This window comes from Mastigoproctus giganteus, chromosome 11, assembly GCF_048544385.1.
Source record: "Mastigoproctus giganteus isolate SK-2022 chromosome 11, ASM4854438v1, whole genome shotgun sequence".
In the NCBI taxonomy this organism is placed as follows: domain Eukaryota; kingdom Metazoa; phylum Arthropoda; class Arachnida; order Uropygi; family Thelyphonidae; genus Mastigoproctus; species Mastigoproctus giganteus.
In genome coordinates, this window is record NC_143585.1 from 140245650 (window position 1) to 140267299 (window position 21650).

At 41.3% G+C, this 21650-nt stretch overlaps 1 protein-coding gene across 12 annotated transcripts in view; it reads right to left on the bottom strand.

Moving 5' to 3' along the window:
* The window catches only part of LOC150078475 (nuclear factor 1 X-type-like), a 798656-nt gene that overhangs the window by 536377 nt on the left and 240629 nt on the right, over positions 1-21650 (bottom strand). For all 12 annotated transcript variants that reach the window (XM_090384797.1, XM_090384789.1, XM_090384790.1 and 9 more), the window contains exon 2: positions 13463-13565. In XM_090384797.1, coding sequence (XP_090240923.1) covers positions 13463-13555 — 93 coding nt within the window. In that variant the 5' untranslated portion in view covers positions 13556-13565. The remainder of the gene's footprint in view (positions 1-13462; positions 13566-21650) is intronic.

The following is a 21650-nucleotide window of genomic DNA, read 5'->3' on the forward strand; positions in this document are numbered from 1 at the left end:
GATGATTAAAAGCGGTAAAATGGATATTGCTAAAATCTGGACAGTCGATTAAAAGGTGTCTAATTGATAAAATTGTGCCACAAGACTCACACATAGGAGGGTCATCAGCCCTCAGCAAAACAGAATGTGTCAAATGACTATGTCCTATGCGGGTCCGAGCAAGAACAACTTCCTCCTTACGATTCCTGTGCAGACTAGACTGCGACGGTTCAATTAGAGGCTTTATATGATATAATTTATTCGCAGTCTGTCTATTCCACGAATCCTGCCATTGGGAGTGTATTTTCTCGTGTATTCTTTGCCTGTAGTCTGTATAGGGGACTGACAGGCAGCGATTATTACTGGGAATTGCTGATTTGGCTGCGGTGTCAGCTAAATCATTTCCCTTAATCCCAATGTGGCTAGGAATCCAGCAGAAGTGGATATCATATTCACGTTCACGGAGGAAGTGAATCTTCTGCTGAATGCTAGACAGAACTGGATGAGAATTATATCTCACGGTTATTAAAGCCTGTAACACACTAAGAGAGTCAGAATATAAAATGAACCGTTGGTATTGGCATTTACTAATGTGATCCAAGGCTAACTTTATAGCGTACAGCTCTGCAGTAAATATGCTGCATTCAGAGGGAATCTGCTCCGATGTAGTGGTGTCTCTAAAGACAGCAGCAGATCCCACATATGATTCTGACTTCGAAGCGTCTGTGTAAACTGGCGCGAAGTCAGAATGTTCAGCTCGGTGTGCTGAATAAAGCTGCAGGTAGACCGATGATGGAGTGTCCGACTTTCCCCAATTTCTAAGGGACAAGTCACATGATGGGACATGAGCATGCCAGGGTGGAAGGGGTTGCTTCGGTGTTTGGGCAACCTTGTCCACCTTGATATCAAGTTCTATGAGTAGCTCTTGGAGACGAATACCAAAAGGACGATTAGCAGTCTTACGGGTATTGTACAAATTTTCCCATCGTGGCTCAAAAACGGATAGCCACGTAGGATGGTCTGGCAGGGATTTCAGTTTGAAAGCGTACTTTAGAGACAACTGCTTACGTCGAAGCGATAATGGTGGTTCGTTTGCTTCGACGTATAAACTCTGGACAGGAGATGTTCTATATGCTCCAGTAGCGATACGAAGAGCCTGGTGATGGACAGGGTCCAGCCATCGAAGGACACTGTCTCTGGCTGAAGAATATACCTGGGACCCATAATCTAATTTGGATCGCACAAGTGCACGGTAAAGCCGCAGAAGGGTGCATCGGTCTGAACCCCAAGATGTAGAGGAGAGCGAGCGGAGAATATTAAGGCCTCTTGTGCACTTTGTGCGGAGTTGACGGATATGATCCAGAAAGGTCAGTTTTTTATCGAATATGAGTCCCAAGAATTTTGTGTTCTCTGCTACTAGAATAGCATTTTGTCCGAGCCTTAATTCAGGTTCAGGATGAAGATTACGCTTGCGACAAAAGTGTACGCAAACGGTCTTTTCCGGCGAGAACCTGAAGCCATTAGAAAGTGCCCAGGAATTCAGACTATCAATGGCTTTCTGCAGTTGTCTTTCAATTACCCTCATGTTGCATGACTGACAAAAAATGCTAAAGTCATCAACATAGAGGGCACTGTTTACAGTTGGAGGAAGTTGTTCTGTGATGGAATTTATTTTGATGGCGAAAAGCGTGACACTTAACACTGATCCTTGTGGTACTCCCTCCTCTTGGCTGAAGGAACAAGAGAGTGAGGATCCCACACGAACTTGGAAAGATCGATTGGCTAAAAAGTTTTGAATAAAAATGGGGAGTTGCCCCCTAAGACCAAAGCTATGCAGATCTTTTAAGATGCCAAATCTCCAAGTTGTGTCATACGCTTTCTCCATGTCAAAGAACACTGACACCAAGTGTTCGCGTTTTAGGAAAGCATCCCGGATGGATGTTTCCAGTCTAATAAGATGGTCCAAAGTGGACCGGTTCCTTCGGAAGCCGCACTGGATGTTGGAGAGAAGGTCATTTGATTCTAAATACCAGATTAAACGAGAATTAACCATTCTCTCCAGGATTTTGCACAAACAGCTAGTCAGAGCAATAGGACGATAGTTTCTGGTGACTTCTGGATCCTTTCCTGGCTTAGCAAAGGCAAGAACGGTTGACTTGCGCCAGGAATCCGGAAATTGCCCTTCTATAAAGATTCTGTTATATAGAAGGAGCAGATAATCCAAAGATTTTGTTGAGAGATGCTTAACCATTTCATAATGGATGCCATCTGGTCCAACAGCACTTGCTTTGGAAAGAGTGAGTGCTCTTTTCAGTTCCTGTATAGTAAATGCCTTGTTGTAGGGATAGAGGCCCTTGGACTTAAAACTAAGGGCCTGCTTTTCAATTTTATGTTTCAGGACCAGGAACTCTGGGGAATACGAAGATGTTGCAGAGATGTTAGAGAATGTTTCCCCAAGAGAATTGGCTATTGCAGTTTGATCTGCAATAGCGCATCCATTATAATCTAAGATTGAAGAAGGGTGGGATGTATATTTTCCCTTCATTTTCCGGATTTTATCCCAGACTACCTTAGAATTGGTAGCCTGGTTAATAGATGTTGTAAAACGGATCCATGATTCCTTCCGACTCTGACGGCGAATGTAGCGTGCTTTGGCTCATGCACGCTTGAAGGCTATTAGATTAGCAGTGGTAGGATATCGGCGGAATATCCCCCACGCTTTGTTTTGAGCCTTTTTTGCTGCTGTGCATTGTGAATTCCACCAAGGTTTGGGAAATGGTGGAAACCGGGCAGATGTTTTTGGAACAGCATTCGCAGCTGCTTGGACAATAGTTTCTGTGATGTACGTTACTGCATCATTGATAGGCTCTCGACTGACGGTGCTGAGATGAAAATTTGCCTGATGTTGGAAGGCAGACCAGTCAGCCTGATCAATCTTCCACCATGGTAACCTGAAAGGATGACACGGTCTCCCACTGTGTAACGAGGTTATCACAGGGAAGTGATCACTTCCATATGGATTCTCCTCAACTTCCCAAGTGAGTGAAGGGAGTAGAGAAGGGGAGCAGATAGAAAGATCAATGGCAGAAAAGGTACGGGTAGGCATGTGGCAGAAGGTATTTGTTCCAATATTTAGAAGGGAGAGGTCATTGTCATTGAGCATACGCTCTATGACTCGTTCTCTTCCATTAATGTTAGCACTACCCCACAGGGTGTTATGCCCATTAAAATCCCCAAGAAGTAAGAAAGGGGGAGGCAACTGCGTTACAAGATCATCAAGGTCTTCCTGGGAGATGTCAGTCCCAGGTGGCAAATAAATAGAGCACACGGTTAATAAAAATCCCACTGTGAGGCGAATTGCAACAGCCTCAATGCTGGTTGTAATTAGCAAGGGCTGAACTGGGGTCTGATTACCCACAAGGATAGCCACACCTCCATGAGCAGGACCATCTGCAATTGTATCCTTACGAAAGATTGTGATGTTATGCATGGTGGGATCATCATTTGCCTTTAGATAAGTCTCCTGCAATTAAAAGCAAACTGGCTCGTGCTTTTGCAGGAGGGCCTTGATGTCATCAATATTTCGCCGGAATCCACGACAATTCCATTGTAGGAATTTAGCATTACTTTGGCTTGGTGGGTCCATCAGGCGGCTTCCGAGGTGCTGAGGGCTTACTTTTATCAGTCTTGGCTTTATCTTTTTTGGGGAAGAATGGACGCTGTCCCGTGTCCATTTCTTCCTCTGCAAAGAGTTCCAAGACTGATTCATCCTGTACCTCCTTGTTCTCTACATCCATTGTTTCTGTTATTCCTGCAGGCTCTTTACCACTTAGTTTTGGTAGTGGTGGAGCATTAGGAGGTACGGATATAGAAGTGGCAACTGATTGCGTTTTTTTGGTGGGCTTTTGTGAGCTCAATAAATAGCGTGCAATCGGGGTGAATGACTCTTTTGGTGGTATAGTCATCTCAGTTTGTGTACCGATAGTGCACTTAGCAGAAACCTTCTGGGCATACGAAGGTTTCCCACTATTTATTGGTTGGATACGTTTTCTGGCCTCTGGGTAGGAAATATTCAGCTCTGTTTTTAACTTTTGGATCTCTTTTTCATCCTTCCACCGCTGGCATGCTCTAGAGTAGGCGGGATGCTCTTCTTGGCAATTGACACAGATAGGTTTTGGAGCTGAGCATTCCTTGCTCTCGTGGTCTTTAACACCACATCGAGCACAGGCAGGATTACCACGACAAGATGTTTGTGAATGGCCGTATTTTTGGCATCTAAAGCACCGCAGTGGGTTTGGGATATAAATCCTCACTGGGCAGTTTAGATAGCCTGCCTTGATGGAACTTGGAGGCCGTGGGGTGTTAAACGTTAGGATGAGAACTCGGGTAGGGACGAGATTCCCATCCTTTCTCATTGATATTCTTTTGACAGCTGTCACTCCTTGTTCTTTTAATTCAGAGCAGATCTCTTCTTCAGAAACATGAAGAAGGTCCCACTCTGATATGACACCACGTGAAGAATTTAGAGTTTTGTGAGGGGTTACGATGATAGGTATTCCCCCTATGGATGTAGCCTTTATGATTTTTTCTGCTTGCTTGGTGGTAGAAGCTTCGACCAAAAGGTCGCCAGAACGCAGTCTTTTTACAGATTTTTGTGAACCTGCCAACCCTTCTAATCCTTTCTGGATGAAGAAGGGTGACATCTTTCCAATGGACTGCTCTCCAGTTGAATGGAGAATGAGGAAAAGCGGTGTCACTGATGGTGGTGGTGTTTCCTCAGTTCTGGCTCTTTTTGCAGAGGTGTTATCTGCGTCATGATCTCGATTAGGTAGGGGCCTTGTTGGGGCCCCCAGAAGAATTGGGATTTAAATTACTCATAGGAGTAAAGAGAAAGTGTCTGATGCCTAAGTACCTCACCCACCACGGAGCCCTAAGAGGGGGCGCCCACTCGTGAACTAGCAGGTACTGCGTACACGAATGGGACGCCGAGTTAGCTTAGAACACCATACCCACGTTACCAATAAGTCTTTATTACGTCCCAGGACCAAAGGGAGGGAGACTTATTGGAACGCAGTTGACCCTAGCAGTATAAAACCACCCGCCGATTGATCCCAGTTGAGCCGGTCCGGGACCACCCGTCTCGTCGAAGCAGGGGCCAAAGTGGTGTATTAAGGCTGGGCCCCTCAACCACCAGGATCCCCCTTTCCGCTTCCATGGGTCGCGGCGCACGGCTGCACACGCCGGATTCCAATGGTGTAACCCTGGAACCAAGGTATGGGCGTTGGATCCCAGTGATGCTAATCTGGAAAACCAGCAGCATCACTGGGAGGTCCCCTCACCACGTACAGGTGCCCACGTTGAGGGGCTCATTCCAGTAGAAGCAGTGCAAGAATCACTTTCACCTCTGCCAGCGGCTACTGTTAATCTATTAGTCCGTGTATCCCCCCAATCTAGCAGTTTTCCGACCCACCTAACAGTGCCTTGATAGCATCAGCAAATATTCTTGCACACTTTCTATTTAAGTGTATCCGATCCCTGTAGAAGCAGTCTCTCCTGTTAACAAGCACAGACCAGGCTGAGAGGATCTTTTGAGGAATTTCTTTTTTTGAATTTGGAAGAGTAGATTTAAGCCAATTAGCCATAGAGGTATTAATAAATAAATAAATAAATTTTTTGTTTATACACCAGGACGACCAAACAGTCAGAGGAGTTCTCAAGATAGACAGAATACAAGAAACAGCACTTTATTTAGCAGTTACAGGCTTGAACCCCGGTCACTCAAGGCACATGTACTTATGCACCCGCACGCCTGACCACTCGGCTTGTGCTCTAGTAGATACATAGTTTCTAGTGCGAACAGCGTAGGATCGACTACTAGGTATGCTCAACATAACTTGCCTATGTACCTCAGGAAACGTAACTTTATTTTCTATTTTATATTTTTGAATTTTTTTTCCCTGTAATCCATAATTCGCAGGCTTTGGAAAAGGCAAGGTGACTTCCCTTGTAGTTTGGACATGCAGGGGTTGTGGCTGAGCAATCAGCTTGAGTATGCTTCTTAGATCCACAGATGGGACAGATGGAGTCACCTCTACATGCCTGCTGGGAATAAACATATTTCTGGCATTTGAAGCAACGAACAGGATTCAGAATATAGGGTCTAATACGACAATTCAAATAGCCAGCTTTGACTGAGGATGGTAAATCTGGAGTACTGAATGTTAAAATGATGGTTCTAGTTGGAGTTAGATTTCCATTTTTTTTACTCACGATTCTTTTCGCACTTGTTATCTTTTGACTACTAAGTTCTTGGAGTAGTAGTTCTTCCGAGACTGTAATTAGGTCCAACTAACTGATCACACCTCTTGATGAATTTAAGGTTCTGTGGGAAGTAACTTATAATGTCAGCCCCACCAAATGATGTTGTGTTTAACAGCCGCTCAGAATATTTTGAGGTGGCTGTTTCAATCAAGAGGTCTCTGGATTGTAGTCGCTTCACCATTTTTGGTGATCCTGCAATACAGTCTGTCCTCGTATAGCACGATAGTTGTGTTCCTAGAAACCCTCGTGCAATGCAAAATCGTGCAATATAAACAACAGACCCTATGGGAAAAGTGGGGTTAGGTGCCGACCACCCAAGATTGAACACACATTTGGAACCAAAACATTACCAAACACAATAAATAATCGGGTAATTTTAATCGTTATAAAATACGTAAGTATTTTATAACGATTAAAAGATTAAAATACGTAATAAAAAATAATATTATAATATTTTTTTATTATAATATAATAAATAATAAAAAATATTTATTTTTTATTATTTATTTAAATAATAAAAATTTATTAATAAAATAGTAAAAAATTTATTATATTAAATAAAAAATAGTCGTAATAAAATACTTACGTATTTTATTACGACTATTACGTAATAAAATATTGCTAATGCTTTTGCTTCTATCATAAGCAAACTTGTTTTTTGTTTGATTTTCTATCCAAACAGATGACAGCCATTCCATCTCTTCCAATTCTTTGTGTCTTAATCTAATGGATTTTAATTACACTTTGTGTTGTTCCTGCTATGAAAGTTGTTTTTATTTTCTCTGCATTCTTTCTAATTCTCGGCATTGCCTCATTTCGGTCTGTAGCACGTGCAATATCACATGGTCTTTCATTTTGCTCAAAGCGTTTCACAATTTCATATTTTTTCTCTATCGACAGAGGCGGACTGGCCATAAGCCTTTCCCGGGAAATCCCGGTGGGCCGGAGGCCGGTGCGATTTTGGCCATAAACCGTAGTATGAGGCCACTATAAATTTTCCCGGGTAAGAATTTTTGACCCAGTCCGCCCCTGTTTATCGATATTGCTTCTTTTTTTTTCTCTCTGAATCTGCAGTGTCTTCGCCAGGATGCTTCCTTTTCACACCTTTTAAGTATTTTACTAATTTTTTGGGAATAAAGCACAATTACAAAACGAGGAGGCATGCTTGATACACATAAACAAAGTTGCGCCCGTGTAGCAACTGAATGAACAACACCGTAAAGGCCGAGATACACTATTAACACCTCACATTTTATTAAAGCACATTTCTGGGGGTTACTACCATAAAACAATTTCCAGTTGCGTTTCTGCTAGTGGAATCTGTTATAAATTGGTAGTAAACTCTATCTAATTGCATTTGCGATTATATCGATAGCTGGAATTGTGTTGGTTTTTACGTTATTATGGTGAAATGTGTTTCCCCTTCACTGATATAAAAAACATAAATACATTTTCAGAATCTTCTCTTCATTCCTATCGTGTTGCGTTCGGTTGGGGGTGATTGCCATTTCTTGTAAACACAAAGGCGGATCGTGCATAAGCGAATTCGGTTCGTGTTATATAAGATATCGTTCCCCTATTTATAAATCGTGTATGATCGAATTCGTGTAATGTAAACACGTGTTATACGAGGACCGACTGTAGATTCTAAACATTTTTGTATCAAGAATGGTGATAACTTGCCTACAGGTTGGGCAGATAAAGAATGTACCATCAGGAAATTTGGTATATTATTATGACACTTTGCTTCCTTTCGAAGCCTTTTTGGTTGAACAGAGTCATGGTGAATGTCAGAAATTTGTCTTGAGCTCAATGGCTCTAAAGGTGGATAAGTATTTGTATCCATGATAGCTCCTTTTGCCCTTTTACCTTTACCACCCAGGTTACTGGCCCTGCCACGGGGAGGCAGGAGCAGTGCCACTTTGTGGCCAACCGTACAGGTTAGTACAGTTAGTAGGAGTACTAAATTAAAGAAAAAGGTACTTTCCTTCTTCTGGGTTCACTTCTTTGTGCTTTTAAGAAAGTAGAGCTACTTAATGGAAAAGTTTAATAAGTAAGGGAGAAAACAAATGAGAACCTAGTCGCTTACCAAAAAACACTCTTTAATCGCACGCCATCTGTGTCCATGGTTGTGTCCTGAATATTTTATATTACATTTGCGTTTTTACTATATGGTATCTGTCACTGAAGTATAAGATGTCTCTGGTATTGTCAGAGGAGTATCATTTGCCTAGTCAGAGAACTTGGATTGCTGCTTACATATACTTGGTTGTTGCTCAGAAAGAACATTTCTAGCCCAATCAGAAATTAATTTGTTAATGGAAACTATTATACATCAGTTTGCGTGGAGACTGTTTGATACTTTTTTACAGCATTAGCATAGGTCATATTTTTGGTTATAGTAAGTGCAACTAGTTTTTTCGCTTCTTGGTAACTGACTTTGTTCTCAACCTTGTATTTTACTATTTTTTTCTCTGTTTTTCCACGTCTTAGAATATGCAGGATGGTCACCTTTGCAATTTGGGCAGGTCATTTTTGTAGCTGTACAGTCACTTTGTATATGATCTGAGGACCCACAATTGGGGCAGTTTGTGTGTGGCCATACGTTTGGCATTTATAACATCTTAAAAGTTTGGAATGTAGGGGCAGATGCGGCAAAGAAAATAACCTGCTTTTACAGAGGAGGGAAAGTTGCGTATATTGAAGGTGAGAATAATATTTCTGGTAGGTGTAAGTTGATTATCTTTTTTAATCATTCATTCTTGCTTCAATTACGTGTTGTCCCTGCAGCTCTTGAGTTATTTCTTCCTCGGTGACATTTCATCATCATCATCATCAGCCATTTTCAATCCACTGTAGGATGAAGGCCTCTCCAGCAACTTTCCAGTTCCTTCTGTTTTGAGCACTGGCCATCCATTTACTACCCAAAAATTCATGAATTTCATCTATCCATCTCCGCCTTTGTCTTCCAGGATTTCTTCTAGCTCCTCTTGGGTACCATTCTGTTATTTTCTTAGTCCATCTGTCATCATGTCTTCGAGCTATGTGTCCTGCCCAAGACCATTTTAGTTCTTTAGTTTTGATAAGAGTGTCCTTTACTTGAGTTTGCTGCCTAATCCATGTATTTCTCTTCTTATCTAACAGTCTGATTCCCAATATAATTCGTTCCATTCTTCGCTGTGTAGTTCTCAGCTTCTCTTCCATTCTTTTGGTGAGTGCCCAAGTTTCACTTCCATAAGTCATGGTGGGGAGTATACATTGGTTCATTATTTTATGTTTCAGACAAACTGGGATATTGCTCTTCAGTATGTGACTATATTTCCTGAATGCTATCCATCCAAAATTTATTCTTCTCTTGACTTCCAGCCATTTATCATTATCACAGCTAATAACTTGTCCCAGATAAGTATATGACTCCGCCTTTTCAATTACTTCCACCAAGTAAACAGATGGGAGATGGAAGTTGTGTAATAAGACTGTCCAGTTCAGTCTGGGAGCAAGGATAATTCGGTGATATACAGATATATGCAAGTGATAACGATATTCCCATTGCTATCCAGACTGCTACAACTTCTAAGGAGGTTTGTAGTTGGAGATCTTGAGAGAATTGTAGATTTCACAAGTATAGCTACCCCACCACGAGCAGGAGAGTTAGAAATGCTGTCGTGCCTAAACATACAATAATTTTTGATTTTGACAAAAGCGTGTGGTGATAAAAATGTTTCCTGTAAGCACACACCTACTGCGTTAGTAAATCACTGAGGTCGTCTATATTACTGCATAATCCTCTACAGTTCCATTGTAGGAATTTATTCATTGGTTAGATTTGTTTGAGGAAGATTGATCTGACTGTTTTTTCTGAGAAGGTTTCTGTCTGCTTGGTTTTGGTTTTTAATTTGGTTTTTAGTTACATGCTAGTGATATCCATGATATCACTAGCATGTAACTCTAGTGCTGTGTCGTCATCCTCTGATTGAACATCAGTTTCCATGTTGATATTTCGTGGCTTCACCTTTTTCTGATTTTCCACGGTAGTTGATTTTGTTGTTTCGGGCAAGGTTGAGATAGCATCAGTTGGGATGCTGATCGGCGTATTGCTGGTTTCGTTGACTGTAGGTTTCTTGTTGCATGATAACGCAGTTTTGGCCCAGGTGGCAAAGGAAATGCTTGGTTCTATGGACACATCTGTTTGAGTTGCAGCTGAGCGGCTGGTTCTGGTGACAGATGCGTATGATAGGCTAGGCATGGTTAGTAGCACTTGCTTTCTTGCTTCAGGGTAAGTGACTTTATGTTCAACTTTATATTTCTGGATTTTTTTGCCTGTTTTCCAAAGGTCACATGCTTTAGAAAATGCAGGGTGGTTTTCCTTACAGTTTGGACAAATAGGAGTGGAAGCTGTACAGTCTTCTTGAGAATGCTCCTTGGAACCACAAAGAGGACACACAGCATCGCCTCGGCATGCTGTTTGAGAATGACCGTACTTCTGACATTTAAAGCAGCGAATGGGGTTTGGGATGTAAGGACGAATCTTGCAATTTAGGTAACCTGCTTTAACAGAAGATGGAAGAGTCGGAGTACTGAATGTTAAAATGATGGACCTGGTTGGTAGTAGGTTGCCATCTTTTTAGTCATGATTCTCCGTGCATGAGTCACTTTTTGTTCACTAAGCTCTTGTATTATTTCTTGTTCAGAGACAGTTAGTAAGTCCCATTCGCTGATGATGCCTTGAGAGGTGTTCAAAGTGTTATGTGGCATAACTGACACTGGAATGCTGTTAAAAATTGTCAATTTTAACAATTTTTCTGAATGGCTTGGAAGCTTCAATTAGAAGGTTTCCAGATTGGAGATGCTTCAACATTTTAGGAGATCCAACAACCGATTCTAAGCATTTCTGTATTAGAAACGGTGATAACTTGCCGACAGGTTGTGTGGATAATGAGTGTATTATTAGAAATGCTGGCATATCTGCACTCTGTTTTTCAGTCCGCTGTCTCTTCGGACAATTCAAGTCATGCTCTGAATCAGAGTTAACAGGTCTGGAGCCCGTGGGCTCCAGCGGTAGATTTGCATCACAATCCATCGCTGCTCCTTTTAGCCCTAGAAGAGGGAATTCCTTCTCTCAGGTTACCGACCCCACCACGTGGAGACAGGAGCGGTGCCAACCAGTGACCAAGCGATCAGCAGAAGAGGAGAGCAGTACGTTGCTCAGCGAGGAAAGCAGTGACGTTGCTCAGCGAGGAAAGCAGTGACGTTGCGAGCGGTGGAGGGATTATTTAAGCACTAGTACTCGCCCTAGGAAAATCGCACTAGAAAGATTGCTTGGCACTCGGGGCCTCTTTGAAGGCATTCTAGTCAGCGTACTCAATCTTCCACCATGGTATCCTAGACAGGTGGCATGGTCTCCCACTGCAAAGGGTGAATATCACAGGAAAGTAATCACTACCATAAAGGTAGTCTTCAACTTCCCATTGTACAAACAGGAAGGAGAGAAGAGGAGAGTACAGAGAGATCAATCGCAGTAAATGTACTGGTAGGCATGTGGAAAAAGGTGTTATGTCCCACATTTAGAAGTGGCCAGGTCATTGTTTTTGAGCATGCACTCTATAGTCCAACCCTTTCCACTGATGTCAGCACTACCCCAACAAAGTAATATTGTGTCCATTGAAATCCCCCTAGTAACAGAAGAGTGGTGGGGGATGTTGTTCCCAGGAGGTAAATAGATAATAGAAACCCTACTGTAAGACTAACTGCTACAGCCTATAAGCTGGGGGTAAGTGCATAGCTTGAAAGGGGATATGGATACCCACAAGGATGGAAACTCCTCTATGAGCAAGTCCATCTCCAACTCTGTCTTTCCAAATAATTGAACAGTTACACAAGTAAGGGTCCTCATTTGCCTTTAAATACGTCTCCTCTAAGCAAAATGGCTCATGCTTACGCAGGAGGACCTTGATACCATCACTATTTTGATGGAAACCACTACAATTCCATTATATGAATTTGAATGTGGCCACTCTTAAGATTTGTTGGGTCCGTCCAAAGGCTTTGTTTTTTTGTCCTAGATTTATCTGTCTTTGGAAAGAATGGGCATTAGCCCATATCCAGTTCTTCTTTCGCAAAGAGTTCCAGGAGAGATTTGTCCTGTAGCTCCTTAACTTTTACCTCCATTATTTCTTGTATTGCCATTGACTCTTTCGGTTTGCTTGAAGTTTCTTTAACACTCCTATATCTGCACCTCCTAGTGCTCCACACAAGTAGTGGAATGCTAGGGGGCTACAGATATAGGAATGGCAGCTGACTGCAATTTTTGAGTGGGCTTTTGTGAACTCAATAAATGGCACACAATGAGAGTGAACAACTCCCTTGGTGGATCAGTCATATCCGTTTGGGTCCTGACAGTACTCTTCCTAGAAACTTTCTGGGCATATGAGGGCTAGGTGCTCTTTAGTCGTTGCATGTATTTTCTGGCCTCCTGGTAAGAGATGTTCAGCTCTGTTTTTAGTTTTTAAATTTTTTTTCCATCCTTCCACTGCTGGCATGCTCAAGAGTATGCAGGATGCTCTCCTTGGCAGTTAGTACAATTTGGCTTAGAAGCTAAACATTCCTTGATCTTGTGGTCTTTGGCACCACATCGAGCACAGGCAGGGTTACCATAACAAGTTGTTTGTGAGTGGCTGTACTTTTGACATCTAGAACACCTCAGTAGATTTGGTATGTAAAACCTCACTGGGCTGTTTAAATAGCCTGCTTTGATGGAACTTGAAGACTGTGATTTCCAATTTTTTGGAAGTCTCAATTTTTCCTGCGTTTAAGTTGAAAAAAAAAAAGGGGGGGGAACTTCTGGAAGTTAACCAAGAACCTCTTAGTGAGGTGGTTAGTTAACTCAGTCCATTAACTCAGCCCTGTTTAAAAGGTGACACAAACAGCTAAGGAGCAAGATACATATTATTCTGTCAAGGTGGTCCTTAAGAATCCAAAAATGAAATTAATTTATCCCTGACAGTATCATCAACTTTCTTATCTCTCTCTCTCTCTCTCTCTCTCTCTCTCTCTCTCTCTCTCTCTCTCTCTCTCTCTCTCACACACACTCTCTGATATAGAAAAAAAAACATATCAAAAGAAATCAGAAGCAAAATATACTAGCATCAAAAATTAAACTTACCAGAGGCATGCAGTCCTGGCTTGAGATGGAAGTATTACAACTGAGGAGAGTCCCACAAGCTACCATGAGCAGTGATGGTGGTGGGCTGAGCATATAAAAATTCCTATAAATAGAAATATTTATAATAATTTAGTAATGAAAGGTATTTCTACAATACTTAAAGATAATCTTGGCGACCATATTGGCCAAAATCAAGGAAACTGGGCTTACTTTTCTGAGAAGGAAAAGGGATAGGAATCCTTTTCAATGCAGCAATATACATCTGATTCCTTTCCCTAATTTACTGTACATATCAGTTAACCAAAAATTATTTACAATATAACTTTTTGAGCATTGCAATAAAAAGCTGTGGAATAGTTCAGAATTTATATTTTTGGCTACATATTGTGTACAATGAAATCATAGTAACTCAAAGTAAGCTTAAAATTTATTTCATGTGGAATACACAGTTAACATTGTTCGGGGCAAACGGCTCAAGCTATGTAACGTCATCATAAATGTCAGGCATGGTCTCTCTCGTGTACATAGTTGTGAGCAAACTGGGTTTGCTACTTAGTGCAGTGATCTCATATTGTGGAGATATTATGCCACAAATTGTCTTGGTATTGCACTAGTCTAAATAGAAAGCACTGCTTCAAAGGAAAAGTATATTGCTTTTTATTTGAACTGCATGTTGCTACTCATACCTGGGTTTTTATCCATTTTAGGACTTCACTGAATGGGCAAGTAGGCACTGTGCCTGCACCATCTTACACAATGTGAGTACATCTCATTGCTGGGTTCAAGTTTTTGCAATGCCTACCTGCTCACCAATGATATCACAAAAAGAATTGAAACTTGGGTGTGGGTAGACTAAGCAAATGTGAAGCTTGAGTTTCATGGTTTGTTGTATGCTTCTGTTTCAAATGTGTGTTTCTCATTTCATGTCTATCTCATTTTCTACCACCTTTTTGGCTTTGTCTAATGTCTATTTTAAGCCCTTTTTTTTTTTTTTTTTCAAGATTTCGAGTTCTTTTTTTATCCCAAAAATTAAAACTTGGATCTGAACAGTAACATACTCTTTAAATAAAAATTAATATACATCTTCTATTTTAGTACCAAATGAGCTAACTGTTAAGAAAAAAGATCTGGGGTAATTGTGCAGCAAGGCATGAAGTTGTCTGAGCAGCGCAAACCAGCTTCTAAATGAACAACTTGTAGAGTTCTCTTGATTATACAGAGGAACTTTGCAAGCAGGGACAAAGAGGTGATTATTCCATTGTATACAGCAATGTCACATCTGTAATACTATATACAGGTTTGGAAGCTTCTCTTCATGAAGGGACATAGATCTGTTGGAAAGAGAGCAGAGAAGAGGAACAAGATTAATTTGGGGAAATTCTTACCAAGGAAAATAGAGGTTCTGTAAACTACAACTTGTGAAAATTAGGCACCTATGCAATGACCTAAATGAAGTGTATAAAGCTTTACAAGGGTTAAGCTGCTGCTGTTATTTTTTTAGTGTAAAGGCTGCTTAGGCCATATTGCAGCTATCAACGGTATGAATGGTACACTTGCATCGTGACTGCTACGGCATCAGTCAAAAATGATCATGTAACTTTATCTGTTTAATAAAGTGGAAAAACTATAGTCAATCAGCATTGTTACCTATGATATGGTAGAGCATTGGGTTCAAGATTTGGCTGAAAGCTGAATGAGACGCTGGGAAATTGTGTACAAAGTACATTCAACAAGGATATGCTTCATCATAAGTGAAAAGTTGCATTTTGTGCATTATGGAGGATCATTTACCTGTGAGGAGATAACAGTGGGCAAGTTGACTGTGGCCAATTCACACTCTGGCTAAGATTTCTTCCTCCCTTCTGTTTATACGGAAGCTGAAGGTCCATAACTGCAGTTCAGGTTTTATTTGTCAGAGTTTATTATGCATTTGAGCTTGCCATTGAAGTGTCCATTGTTCCCTACATATTCTTCATACATTACATTTGCAGTCAAGATATGGAACCATAATAATGTGATACATCTGTGTTAGATGGATGTTTAGCAGCATAGTCAGCACATTCATTTCCTAGTATCCCAGCATGGCTGGCCTAGAATCCAGCAGAAAATGACCACCAGCTGCAGTTCATCGATATGCATCAATTTCGATTTAATTAACTTTATTCAAGGATGTGTATGGAAAGAGATATTCTGTAAAACTATATGCACTTTGGGAGTTGGTATATATCATGCTTTTTTGGATGGACAGACGGAGAATATGACTGAAGAACCCTGTGAGGTTGGGAGTTGGATACATAGTAATTTCTTGCTTTCACCGGACCAAGTGACGCGACTTTATTACTAAGCAAGAGAGTAAGTACACACACACACACGATAAAACATAAAATGGAAACTGACACAAGGCACAGATATCCAAGAGATAACATATATAAAATTTAGCACAAATAAAGAACATAACACAGAAGTGTTCAGCTACTGTATGCAGCCTTTGTCAACTAATTGAGCACCGGAAAGTGGGAGAGGGGGAGGACTCTCCCTCACTCTTTGCAAATACCCCCCCTCTCCGTGACCTCGTGTACTTACGTACTTGAAGGTTAGCCACACACAAAACCACCACCTTACAGTGCTCAATTATTTGACAAAGGCTACATACAGTAGCCAAAAGCTTCTATGTCATGTTCTTTATTTGTGCTAAATTTTATATATGTTATCTCTTGAATATCTGTGCCTTGTGTCAGTTTCCATTTTATGTTTTATTGTGTACTCACTCGCTTAGTAATAAAGTCCTTTCACTTGTTCAGTGCAAGCAAGAAATTGCTATATAGATGGAGAATATTTTCTAGGGCAAGCTGGATGGCACATAATTCAGCTGTATAACTACTGCATTCAGTGGGAAGTGAAACAGAGATGGTCTTATAGGGAAACTGCACTCTCAGACTTTGATCCAGCAGTGTATATTTTTGTAAAATATACGTAATTTTGTGTGAGAGCAGTCTGGAGTTGTATATTGATATTTGGAAGGGAGTGCTTCCCCAGTTTAGGAAATATCTGTCACAGGACGGTTTAATAGAGGACCATGGGGGATCCAGACTGTTTGGATCTTGAAGAATTTTGTCAAGATGTATATTCCAAGTTTATAATAATGCCTGCAATCTGATAGTGGTAGGTTGAGCTGCCCTGGGTTTATTTCTATAGTACATTGTGATCCACAGTTCACAAATGTACCACCTCTATAGTACATTGTGAACTGTGGATCGTTGAGTATCGGCCTAATGGGGTGGGTAGGTAGACTTTGAATTTTGGTTGTGTAGTTAAGTAGCAACATCTTTCTCCTGAGGATTAGGGGAAGTTCGTGTGGTTCAATCTAAATAATTTGAACTGGCAACATTCTATAAGTGCCTATAGCAATCCTCAGGGCAGAATGTTGAATAGGAGTTAACCATGTAGCATGCTCTCCCTAGCAGAATCATACACGAGGGCACCGTAATCAAGACGAAATCTGATTAGGACCCTATACAAATGAAGTAATATGTAACGATCTGCACCCCATGAGGTCGAAAATATAACTCTGAGTATGTTCATTTTTTCTGGCAAGTTGTCCATAGATATTTAACGTATTCCAAGAAGTTCAACTTACTATTGAAAGTCAGACTAAGGAGATGAATGTTATTCATAACTGAGATAAGATGATTTCCTAAGTGTAGCTCTGGAACCAGATGCATCTTCCGTTTCTTACAAAGTAAATGACTCTACATTTCTGGCAAGATAGTCAATACCCATTCTGTGCCATCCACAGCTGAATATCATGTTCTATGAACTGCAAGAAACAGTCAGATCATTGGCATAGAGGCATGAATTCATAGTGTTGGGGATATTTTTAGTTGTGCGATTTATTCTTTTTGCAAATAATGTGGCACTGAGAACAGGGCCCTGGGGGATTCCTTGTATATATGTTTGGCTGTTGTTGTTCTTTGTTATTTGGTTTTAAGGAGCATTAGCAACTAACGCCATATTGCTCCCGGATAGGCGGTGGTCATTCCCTGACCTTTTCGAATCCTCCGTATTTGGTGGTGACAGGCTCGAACCCCGGTCTAATCAAGAAGCGTGTGCTACGCACTGCTGCTCCTATCCACCTGGCTACGGAGGCGGCCTATATATGTTTGGCAGAAAATTTGATGGTATCGAACTTGAGAAGACTTATGCTAAAGGAAGTTCTGTATGAAATGTAGTAAGTGGCCTCTCAGGTCAAGGGAATGGAGATCTCTCAGAACACCAAAATGCCATGTGGTTTCGAAGGCTTTCTCTATGTAAAGGCATATCGCGATGATATGCTCATTTTGGATGAATGCATTCCTAATGTTTATTTCAGCATTGACCATGAGATCCAGGGCCGATCAATTTATCCTGATTACACTGGTCAACACAAAATGTTACAAAAATACCCAATCTTGACTGATTTTATACTGCTGAACACAAAAATCACATTAAAATTTGTCAATTGGCTCATGTTTTTGAATTACAGTTGGGGTCTCATATCAGTGAGTTATTCAACATTATCAACTACGGCTCTCGGCAAAATGAATGGCAATACCGCAGTTTCAGTACCACCATGCTCTTATGTGATCGGCAATTGTCACCTCGCTCTGCATCGTGACAAGCTGTCTCCTCAAACGCAGTAATCCTCGAATATGGCTAGGTACTGGTTGATTTGTTCTCAGTCCTTGAGGTTGTCACAGACATTCTCTCAGATATGCCAGACAAGCTGTACTTGCTACCTGGGAGTCTAAAACGCTGATGGAACTGATATTCGGGTGACACTCAAGTCAAGTGGACCCAATTTCGGGGAAGTACAGACGGTCTGAGACAGCCAAATCTCTGCTTGCACCTTCAAGATGGTGGGACTGTTAGTAATCCTGGGTACAACCTCCATGCACAAGTACATGGTGGGTGACCACCCAGGTGTGAACCAACATAAGCAGGGGTCGAGGTGTGGTGCCCACACCACATGGAGGAAAGCCGCCCCTCTATGTTACCAGGCAGTACTAGGTGGTAGATGACTCATCAACCGGTGAAATACCACCACTTTGTTTATTGGAGGCTTGAAGTGGTGGAACCCATGTTTAGTCTCTAGAGCTAAGTTCCGGTCAGCCCTTCCCTATCTCTTCCATTATGCAGTATGATTGATGACTTTTGAGGTTATGATGAACGTTGTGGCGAGATCCAATATTCCTTACATTTCGAGGGTACAGCTCTAAAATGGTGTTCGCAGGCCGGCCGCTAGTTAGTACACCGGACCGAACCTATTGGTAACACTCTAGGAGGCTTCCGGATCAGCTAGTGTATAATCTTGCTACCTCTACTCTGTCAGATAGTGACTGGAGGGAGTCCAAATAGTGTGTATCTGGGAGCATTGTCGAGGCCACGTTATGTCAAGGATCTGGGTATATTCTTACCACGTGTACGCCATATTCCAAAATTTCATTACATCATACAGCATGTTCCACCCACTTTTTCTTACTACAGAATACACCATGAATTGTCAAACTAATAGCTTATCTGCAAAAAGATCTAAACCTCGCAAGCACTTCCTAATTCATTTCACAAATATACGTGGTCTCAATTCTAATCTCAACGATGTCCATTTCCACTTGCAGTCTGCCAAACCCCACGTACTTTTTCTCACAGAATCTCAGTTATTGGTTGATTCAACTACTGCTCATCTCAGATGCCCAAATTATTCGCTGTATGATTCCTTTCACCTCAAAGGTGGTACTTGTGCATATGTCCGTTCTGATATTCCCTGTCAGAGACTTGGCAATTTGGAATCTCCTCTCTTTGATCTTCTCTGGCTTAAAATCTCTCTACCTCATTGTGTGAAATTCATCTGTTGTCTCTACTGTTCTCCCAACTCCACTAATCACTTGGAGCTCTTTGAGTTCCTCTCTTTGCAACTTGACTTTCTCCAGTCCAGCTTAGCTAACAGTGAGATAATTTTCCTTGGTGATTTTAATGTTCACAACTCCAGCTGGCTTCCGTTTTCTAGTCACACCGACCCAGCAGGTCGAGATGCTGAGGCTTTTGCAATTACTAACGACCTAGCACAGATTGTTCATTTACCTACAAGAATACTGCACAATCCTAATCATACAGCCAATACGCTTGATCTTTTTCTCACAAACAACCCTTCTAAGTACACGGTCGAAGTGAGAGGTCCTTTAGGCACTTCAGATCACAACTTGGTAACTGTCTCTTCTCCAATGGAACCTTTATCTCATGGCTATTCCCAACCTCGTGTTGTTTGACATTACAAGAATGCAAAATGGGATGACCTGCGAGAATTCTTTTCTTTTACTTGGTCGGATTACTGTTTCAAAACTTCTGATGTCAACGTTTGCTCAGATCGTGTCAGTGAAATTATCCTTGCAGGAATGGAATCCTTTATCCCACATTCCACTTTAAAATCTCTTCCTTTATCTAAACCTTGGTTTTCCAATAAATGTGCTAAGGCTGTTCAAGAGAAGAATGTTGCATATCGTAATTGGCTTGTTTCTAATTCTTCAGTTTCATTTTCTGCCTACACCAAAGCTCGCAACAATTGTAAAGCAGTTATTAATCAGTCCAAACTAGAGTTTGAACAGGCTAAGAGTAGAAAACTTGCTTCTTGCCCTAATGGTAGCCGAGCATTCTGGTCTCTTGCCAAAGCTATTGGCCGCAACTTTTGCCCATCTCTGCTCCCACCTCTGTCCAAACCAGATGGTTCTGCTGTCACTTCAGCCAAGGATAAAGCTGACCTGCTAGCATCCCATTTTTCTTCCAGCTCATGTATTAATGATCTTGGTAAAACACCTCCCACCATTCTCAACACGCTCTATTCAATGCCTCCTGTGGTTTTCCGTCAAAAGGATATCAGAAGGATTTTGATGAATCTTGATGCTAAGAAAGCTCCAGGTCCTGATGGTATTTCTCCACTTGTTCTCAAAACCTGTGCTCCTGAACTTACTCCTATTCTTTGCCGCCTTTTTTCACTTTCTTATTCCAAAGGTGTTTTTCCTTCTGCTTGGAAATTTGCTCATATCCAGCCAGTTCCTAAAAAGGGTGACAAATCCCTCCCATCCAATTATCGTCCCATTGCAATTACTTCTACTCCTTCTAAAGTAATGGAGAAATCAATTAACCGCCAACTCTTAAACTACCTAGAAACCTTCCGTCTGATCAACGATCGCCAGTATGGATTTCGTCAGTGTCAATCCACTGGTGATATTCTGGCTTATGTTACCCATTTATGGACTAATTCAATGGAAAGGTTCGGTGAAACACAAGTAGTTGCTGTTGACATCTCAAAGGCTTTTGATCGTGTTTGGCATAAAGGTCTTCTAAACAAGCTTCCATCTTATGGTTTGCCAACTGTTTTTAGTAATTGGTTATCCAGTTTTCTCTCTGATCGCTCACTGAGGGTGATGGTAGATGGCTCTCTGTCTTCTAACTTCTCCACTAATGCCGGTGTCCCCCAAGGTTCAGTTCTTTCCCCCACTCTTTTCCTCTTGTATATTAATGACCTCCTTCCATTGACTGGAAATCCTATCCATAGTTTTGCTGATGATAGCACATTGCATTCCACTTTCCATTTTGAGAAACCTTGTCCTGCTCAATCAGCTTCAACTTCTCGAAAATCTGCTACCAATTCCTTAAATGCCGATCTTCAGGTAATTCTCCAGTGGGACAAAGACAACTTAGTTGATTTCAAACCTTCTAAAACTCAGTCTTGTCTTATATCTCGCAAAAAGGATTCTTCTGCTCCTATGCTTATCTTTAGTGACACTCCGATTTCTAGACAAAATGATATATCTATTTTGGGGATTACCCTGACTTCTAATCTCTCTTGGCACAAGCACATTACAAATATTGCTTCCTCTGCATCTAAAAAAACTTGGTTTTCTCTTTCGCTCTTGGCGTTACTTTTCTTCCAAACAGCTGTTCACTCTGTATAAATCGCAAAACCGCCCTGCCATGGAATATTGTTCCCACATCTGGGGTGGTGCCCCCAAAACCTCTCTTAGGCTTCTTGATTCCATTCAGAAGAGGGCAGTTAGGTTAATTAATGATTCATCTCTAACAGAGTCTCTCCACTCGCTTTCTCATAGACGTACTGTTTCTGCTGCATGCCTCTTCTACAGATACTTCCATGGGC